The sequence below is a fragment of the Cyclopterus lumpus genome, chromosome 11, assembly GCF_009769545.1.
Source record: "Cyclopterus lumpus isolate fCycLum1 chromosome 11, fCycLum1.pri, whole genome shotgun sequence".
Lineage (NCBI taxonomy): Eukaryota > Metazoa > Chordata > Actinopteri > Perciformes > Cyclopteridae > Cyclopterus > Cyclopterus lumpus.
Genome location: NC_046976.1, coordinates 21,663,019 through 21,671,747, shown reverse-complemented (window position 1 = coordinate 21,671,747; position 8,729 = coordinate 21,663,019). Strand labels below are relative to the sequence as shown.

At 41.1% G+C, this 8,729-nt stretch overlaps 1 protein-coding gene across 1 annotated transcript; it reads right to left on the bottom strand.

Moving 5' to 3' along the window:
• Positions 1-5,431: 5,431 nt before the first annotated feature.
• Positions 5,432-7,670, bottom strand: LOC117739353. Its single transcript, XM_034545710.1, has 6 exons — positions 7,532-7,670; positions 6,787-6,932; positions 6,382-6,446; positions 5,848-6,012; positions 5,646-5,750; positions 5,432-5,548 (listed from the first exon to the last, which is right to left on the bottom strand). The coding sequence occupies exons 1-6, from the start codon at positions 7,646-7,648 to the stop codon at positions 5,469-5,471; spliced, it is 678 nt and encodes a 225-aa protein (XP_034401601.1). The 5' UTR covers positions 7,649-7,670; the 3' UTR covers positions 5,432-5,468.
• Positions 7,671-8,729: the final 1,059 nt, after the last annotated feature.

The following is an 8,729-nucleotide window of genomic DNA, read 5'->3' as shown; positions in this document are numbered from 1 at the left end:
CAAAATAATAGAAACAGGACTAGCAGAAACAACTATAATGATGCATCCAGATTCCAAAAGTAGGAAGAAAGCAAGTTTGGGAATTAGGATACAAAGGGTGGAGTCTAGAGACAATAGTGACCAAAGTGATCCAGAATGGGCCATGGGAGGATATGACCCTGAGGTCAGGGGGATGCTCAACAGATGAGAGAGAGGCTGCTCTAGCAGTGTGAAGCTGCTCAGAGACAGCAAAGAGGGCAGTCTTGAATCTAGACTGATGAGGGTCAAGAAAGTTGGTACTGTGGAGATAGGAGGAGACTTGGTTAAAGATAGCTCGCTCTAGAGTTTTGGAAAGGAAGGTGAAGAGAGTGACAGGTTTGTAGCTGTTGACTTCAGATGGGTCGAGAGTGGGTTTTAGAGATGGTCGTTTTACAATCCACATGTTGGTAGTAACAGTCCTCCTAAGTGGGAAAATAGTCGTGGTGAAGATTTGTTGTTGACAACACCTGGAGATGACATTGTGCATCGTAAGCAAAGGAAGTACATTTTGTATAATGATGTGAAGTGGTTGAAAACTAGAGGGGATTGTTCACTTGTCCTGCGTAACGTGACATGGGAAGACCAAGGGGAATATACGTGTACTTATTTAGAACCGGAGTTTAAATTTGTTCCATATCAAAATTATTGGATCGAAGGTCATATAACTCGTAGAGTGACACTCATGATAAAAGATTTGAGTCCTATTGGAGTTTTCACAGTTACTAAAGGGGTTCAGGAACAATATACCGCAGTAACCACGTCAAGGGTGAATAGTACACATATGAAGTCTGGTACTTTAGTGCCAGAAAGAACTGAGAATGTTCATACAACAACTCAGACTACTACTCTAGCTATGACTTTGAAGGGAATGAAGGCTACAACAGTGACGACATCTTTGGCTTCTACGACATTTGTAAATGTAACACAGACATCCAACGTGACATCTTCGACAGTTAAGGATGTGATTAATGTAACCCAGAAGCTAATGTTCAAAATAGAGCCTAGTGTGAACAGTAATAATGAGATTGTTGAAGTTAGAGAACAGATGATAAAAGAGAATTATGTAGATTCATCTGTAACAGCTCAGAGGACTATTTCAGACAGTAGATAATAACTTTTCTGACTCTGATCAGACACCAGAATACATGACTGGTCAATACCATGCATTACAAAAGAGAGAAACTAAATGGAGGGCGTTCGGGTTTGATCCTTCAGTGTTACAGATTGCAGACCCTTGGGCAAGTAAGAACTTATGGTTCCAGCAATTAACTCATTCCGTAAGATCGGTTGTGAAATGGAATGGTCCATGTCTGGTAAAAGTTTTAACGTCAAACTCATGGCCTTCAATTTTAGAGACACCAGAACCACTAACCGCTATTTGTCAAAGTTATGCACTATCATGGCTGTTGTATCAGCAGCAGTCAGCAAAAGATGCAATAATGGCTTGGTCAATACATCTGTTTAGGCCGAGATTTACTTGTTCTTGGTTGGAAGGATTATCATATGTAAATGTACTCGATCAGCATGAAAGTATCAGAACGGCGGTCCCAGATATAATGGAAGTGACATCAGTTCGAGCTGTTTTTGTTCGAATACCACTTATGATGGGCCGGGAATGTTTATGGGGATATCAGATTGTGATAAATATATGATGGACTTGGGTAAACATGAACATTGGTCTAGTAATGATTCATATGAAGTAACTTTTGATGTACCAGACAACAAAAAGGGTCAAACTTTAAGGGTGAAGGATCAAAGTTTGCCTGGGAATGTGACTATAGGGAATTTCAAGGATATTTGGTGGGTTTGTGATGATAAGGCATACATATTTCTACCATATGGGTGGACAGGATGCTGTTATATGGCAACATTGAAACTTCCATATGAGGTTCTTACTATCCAGAAGGGAAAAAGGCCAGATGGGGTCCAATCTAATGACGCTCCAAGAAGTAGGAAGAAACGGGAGATGGCACAATTTAACAATTTGGAATCATACCATTGGAGAGTGAGTATAGCAGAGAAGTGGGGAATAGGATTATTTCCATGGTATGGGGTGACATTCTTGGCAGATCACATCGATAACATTACCTACACCTTACAGGGTTTTGCGAACAAAACCATAAGAGGGTTTGAATATTTGTCAAACACTCAGAGAAGCCACAGGCTGACGTTGCTAAAACATGACATGGCTCTTGACTATATTTTGGCCAAACAAGGTGGCCTTTGTGTGACTTTAAACTTAACAGGGGAGGCTTGCTACACTTTGATTCCTGATAATTCTGATAATATGACTAGTGTCGTAGATGCATTGAAGCTTATAAGAGATGCATTTGGCCCGTCGGAAAACGCTGGATGGTCTGCAAATGCTTGGTTGCAGGATAAATTAGGGCCATTAGGTGCAGTGTTAGTACAGGTTGTGGCAGTACTCGTTCTGTCATTGTGTGTGATGTTTTGTTTTTGTACGCTATTGTTGACCTTTGCAAAGGCTATGATAATGAGATGGGTTGGAGTTGTGATGCCAGGCGATCAAAGCTCAGATGCCATTATTACATGGTGATGACACGGACGTTGAGGAAGACGAAAGGAAGAATCTGGTTTCGTGTTCAGGAACCAGGTCTTTCAGGGTGAAACCACAGAAGAAAAAACATTGATGGTGATAAGACAGAACGTCAATATTAATGGATTTAGTTCTTTTATATAGTGGTCTTACTTTGGGGTCTATTCAAAGTGAGCTGACTGATCTCTGACCAGCTCCTGTGTGCAGTGAACTCACAGATGTGCAAACAACCATCACTGGGATTCTGCAGCTTTTGGATTTCTAAGTGGACTTATGGACGTCAGATGTGAGCTGCACTGAATCTAAAAACGTGTGTCATAACTCCAAGAGGGAGTTTGATTCCTGATGCAAACTGAAGCAATCAGTCTCCAAGTGTTTGAAGTGAGCATGTTCAAGTTAACCTGATAGTTATACGTCAACGAAAAGTTGATTTCACGCCACTAATTTCTTTTAACGTTGGACATAATTTGGTCACTCGATACACAACTTGTATGAAGACCAGAAAGCAAAACTAGTGGGGGATGTGGGGAAGATGACGACAGTTGCATCCATCGGAGAATGTCAAGCTGTGTTTGAACTCAGCCTCCACAGATGGCGTTCAAGCTGCGAACATGAACGGACATGTTTGCGCTCGACGTGCTGTTTGTTGCATTATTCTCTGAAACACCAGCGGACGTACAAACAAAATTAAACATGAATACTTTATATATACGCCAACATTAGCATTAGTAAGATGTGTTATTGAGGTTATCGAGGTTCAAATGAATGAGGAAATTTCTCAACGTTTTTCGTGGAAACGGCCGGACGAATCTCTTAGAAAAGTCATAGCAAACAATTACCGATCAGGCCGCACGTCTTGATGTATTTTGTTGCATGTGGTGCCAACATTGTGGGAGGAGACACGCGGCAAACTTTGCACGGAAGAAGCAGAATTAGAAGAATAGTAGTAATCCTGGAGGATTATAGTCAGTGTGGCTGTTGCGTAACAAGGCTGTGGCTACAATGACTAGGTTGTGTTATTGACGATATTGAGGTACATTATACATACGCAAACATTACCAGTAGTAAGATGTGTTATTGAGGTACATAATATATATGCCAACATTATCACAGCTCTGTGGAGCCGTGTATTCCTATAGACCTCAGTAGTAATGACTTCATGAACTTCTTCAATGAAAAGATTTGAACTATTAGAGGCAAGATTGATGATCTCTTGACCTCAACTACTGCCGATCTGTCATCAAGAGGAGTGGCCTTGGAAACGGCTGTATGCCCTGGTGAATATTTGGATAGCTTTTCTCCCATTAACCTTGAACAATTGTCCTCAATGGTTTCTACTTCTAAACCGTCTACCTGTCTCTTGGACCCCATCCCAACGAGGCTGCTTAAAGACGTGTTGCCTTTAATTGGCACCTCTCTGCTGGATATTGTCAATGTGTCTTTGCTAACAGGCAATGTACCACATTTACACCCCTGTAAACTGTCTTTAAAATGCTGTGTGATATTCAATCTGGAGCGCTCACTTCCAGAGTCGTTGCTGCTCTGTGTCGCTGTGTAACTTTTGGGCCCAATGACAAATACGTTTGAAAATCGGTGAGTCGCTAAAATTGGGAAGATATGGATCCAGAACGACCTGTATTGGGTTACAGAAATCACCGTAGGGATGAATTTGGAAAACACAATCTTTTTTATTGTATTCTTTTTTTCTCTATTTAGATTTGGATGTTGGTTCAGCTCACTCTGTAGTGTTTTTTTCTGAAAGGGGATTGTAGCAGTTGAAGAGGAAGGAAGGGAAAAAAAGGGTGGATGTTTGACTTGACACCTGTTCAATTTTGCCGGGACACTCCTTAGTCCAAAAGTCAACATTAAAACCAAAGATAAATGTCGTCATTTCCAAAATTCAGAACATGTTCATCTAAGAAAATATTCTGCTTCAATATAAATTAGTTTCCATTTAGCCTTTCAACAACATTTTCAAGACAATAAAAACATTGTTTGCTCACCCGCACACACCTGCATTTACCTGGCAGTGTGTAGCAATCTAACAGCACTAAGAATAACAATAAATCATATTTCTTTCCCATTTAAAACCTGTTAAGCCCGAGTGGCCCCCAATAAGGTGAGTGAGAAGTTGGGAAAAGACTGTGAAACAATCGACTAATCACAAACAAATATAATGATGTTGCACATGACATTAAACAGCAGATGCTGGGCTACAATAATATATGAGCCGTTTATACATGCTCAAAACACAACTCCAACACCAAATAAATGAACAAATATTCATTTCCACATCTGGCCAGCGACTCAACTCAGGGTACATCCCAAGTCTCTTAATCACATCCCTGTTTCCTTCACTTGCCTCTTTTACGTTACATTTCATTTAGCTGACGCTTTTCCCCAAAGCGACTTACAATAAGTGCATTCAACCATGAGTACAAACTCAGAACAAGAACCAAGAAAGTACAATTCACAACAAGGCATTCTAGTAGCAATCTAACAGCAGTAAGAATAACAAGAAATCATATTTCTTTTCCATTTTTAATGTTGTTGACATCATAACATAGGACAATAGACATTCAAAGCTTCATTGATAAACCTCAATAGAGGCTTTATATATAAAAGATATGACATTTGGTATAGCCATGTTGTGATTTGAACATATGTTTTATGCTAAATGTAGTAGTGTGTGATTTTTGTCATTGCTGTGTATTGTTAACGGATTTCTAATAGGAATGATATATACATTTGCAATCTTATTTGTCCACTCCCATGCACTCCACACAGTATCTTTACCTCAACTCTCTCCATCCACACCTCCACAGTTTGAAAACCTGTTTGTGTTTCATTAGATTATGAATACAAAAGACATGTTTTTAGTCACTTTTTGTCTCTACTCAGTTTCAGTTGAAATATCTAATGAGTGTTGCTCTTCGTCGATCATCTTCAGCCCCTCGCCTTCAGCACAGAAATCTGCAGACAGAGAGACAAAAAGAAAGAAATCAGTTCAGTCTGTCATCACACGTCTTCATGTCATAGTTTAATCAGACAGGTCTAAAAGGTGAAGCACCGTTCTTGGGGTCGTAGATAAAGTCTGGTTCTCTGTTGAAGCCGAGGCAGCTCGCCTGCTTCCTGAAATGTTCCAGCTCAGAGTCCTTCAAGGTTGTTCCTCTTGCTGGAGACAAAACAACAAAACAGGATGAATGCTTCACATATGAAATGTGTTTTATTTATATTTAGACATGTTTTCTCTCAGGCTTGTTCCTTCCTACCAAACAGATGAAGACCACTCATGATGTGCTCCTCCGCTGTAATGTCATCGTTGAGTCCCATCTTCTTGTACATTTTGTCCAGGTATGTGACGGTGCGGTTGAAGCTATAGAGCAGACAGCCGTCACAGGTCGGCAACATGTGGTTCAGGGATGTGAAGTTGTCGACTGAGGACAGAAACTGTATATTAATCATCTCCACTGAAAATCTACCAATGTTCTTCTGGTAGACTTTCCAGAAACATATTTTGTGTTTGATATATTCCAGCGATGTCCTCAGACAGGACAGAGGTTCTCTTCACTTTCCCTGTGCTGCAGAGGTTGTGTTTGTTTTAATCAGTGATGATGGAAAGTTGAAAGAGTCCACAGCCATGCTATCAACTCTGTAGCATCTGAAGTCAGCAGGACGATATGTGTGATGAATCTGCAGCTTTTAATAATCAGAAACATGATCTCTCTGGCTGGATTCTCTGACTGACAGAACTAACACAACAAAGATGTAGAAACTCCAGCATGGTGTTGGATCAGGTAACTTACATTTCATTATTAGAGTATTGTCTTCAACGGTTGCGTTCATGTTTAAAGACAGGCAGGTTCCATTTCTGAGAAAGAGACAAGAGGAAGAGCTGAGTTCATCTTCGAACATCATGTATACCTTCTCCTCCATGTGAGCTTCAAAAGTTAAGATTCCTCCCACTGCTGAACACTGAGTGATCCGTTTGAAAGCTCTAAGTGGACATTGAGCTGGAATTGTTTCCTCAAACTACTTCTCAGGTCAATGTCCTTTTACTATTATTACAAATATTGCTCCTGGACTTTTTAGGGTGTCCTTCCAGTGGAGAAAACATGTCAATGCTAAACATGTTGAAAGTGTATTTTGATTGATCTATAATTTACAGATTGTGTACATTGTCTGTACATGTTAAATTGTTAACAACTCACAACTTGTTCTCCGTAGACACATTAAGTGCATTTGGGCCGAATGTTGACGGGATGACATTATTCTTGTAGCTCTCGATGTTCTTCATGAAGCCGTTGTAAACTTCATTATCAGTGTAACCAAAGAGGAAGTGTGACTTGCCGTATATCTGTACACAAACAGGAAGTCAGTTAGTGAAAGCAGACACAACCATCATTCAATAATGGGTTGAAAATTGGACTAATTCTCTAATATTGAATCTTTTAAAATGAATTACATTTGAACCTGTTTAGTGGAGCATAACACAAAGCCTTGAAGCAGAAGGAGACTAGGTCTTTATCAATATCGACTACCCCGAGTTTGGTCCTTTTCTCTGATATTCGGGCTTCACTACAACACAACTGTGCCACTGATTTGTGATTATTTTTCAGTTTCTAACGGAATCCTCAAAGACTCTTAGAACCATCTGCATGAAAAACATTCAGTCCACTGCACGCTATATACATATATATTTGACCGGTTCCCAAGTTGCAGCACTGATCCAAACACATTAGCTAACTACCTGGAGCAGAAACAGTCACTTCTTGGCAAATGGTTGAAGTACTTTTTCATTGTGTTATTGTGTGTTCATCTTAGAAATGTTTGCTGCGCTCTGACTCAACGTAATGCCAACGCTAAAGGCATAAACTGAGGAGGAACTTCCCAAATAGCTGAATTCTGCTTCAGTGCTAATGCCTCATAGACAAACCCAGACAGATGAAGACTTACCATGGAGGGCGTCATAGACAAAGGCGTGATTAGAGGCCGGCATTCCTCAGGTGTCAGAGCCCAGCTGCTCAGAAACAGCCCCGCGACCAGGAAATGAGTGCTGAGCCACAGATTCATGATGCTACAGCTGTGAAGGAAAACACAGAGATCTCAGATGATAGCTGCTCGTCACAGAAGTAACAATGACTGAGGCTCATCCGAGCTGGTCAGCCTTTTAAGAAGCTGCTGGGGGCTTGGTTTGTTCCCCAGTATCTACAGACGAGGAAGCCTTCCCCAGAATTAGGTTAGACGTGTTTGCCAGCAGGTCCAAAGGGTACATCAGGTCGGGGTGTAGGATTTCATAATGACAATTCTGGGTTTGTGTATTAAGCAAATTATTTACTGATTTGTTGAATTGTCCTTATCTACCAACGCACACAAACACACTGAGTATACAAAGCAGCACATGACGGCTTCAATCCAGCTCAAACTGGCACGCAGCCTGACCTCAGACATACTGTCATAAGTGTGCACAGTGACTCCCAAGTGGGCACTCAGTAAGCATGCTATGGGCCCACAATGAACCCCAATGGAGACCCACTCTGATCAGTACCTCACCTGGACCCCAAAGGGTACGGTCCATTCATGCACCGCACTTCGCAATGATAACGTAGCACACAGTGAGCTGGGCTCCAAATCTCTGAACTCAATTTCACCCCAATAATATTGATGGTTGCCTGTTGGAGAAACATTGATGGTTGCCTGTTGGAGAAACATTGATGGTAGCCTGTTGGAGAAACATTGATGGTTGCCTGTTGGAGAAACATTGATGGTAGCCTGTTGGAGAAACATTGATGGTAGCCTGTTGGAGAAACATTGATGGTCGCCTGTTGGAGAAACATTGATGGTAGCCTGTTGGAGAAACATTGATGGTAGCCTGTTGGAGAAACATTGATGGTCGCCTGTTGGAGAAACATTGATGGTTGCCTGTTGGAGAAACATTGATGGTAGCCTGTTGGAGAAACATTGATGGTCGCCTGTTGGAGAAACATTGATGGTTGCCTGTTGGAGAAACATTGATGGTAGCCTGTTGGAGAAACATTGATGGTAGCCTGTTGGAGAAACATTGATGGTTGCCTATTAGAGAAACATTAATGGTAGACTGTTGGAGAAACATTGATGGTCGCCGATCGGAGAAACATTGACGGTAGTCTGTTGG

Coding starts and splice junctions, on each gene's coding strand:
- LOC117739353 (XM_034545710.1), bottom strand. CDS start 7,648: ATGAATCTGTGGCTCAGCACTCATTTCCTGGTCGCGGGGCTGTTTCTG. Junction 6,013..6,381: donor CAATACTCTAATAATGAAAT/GTAAGTTACCTG, acceptor TTCTGTCCTCAG/TCGACAACTTCACATCCCTG. Junction 5,549..5,645: donor TATCTACGACCCCAAGAACG/GTGCTTCACCTT, acceptor CTCTGTCTGCAG/ATTTCTGTGCTGAAGGCGAG.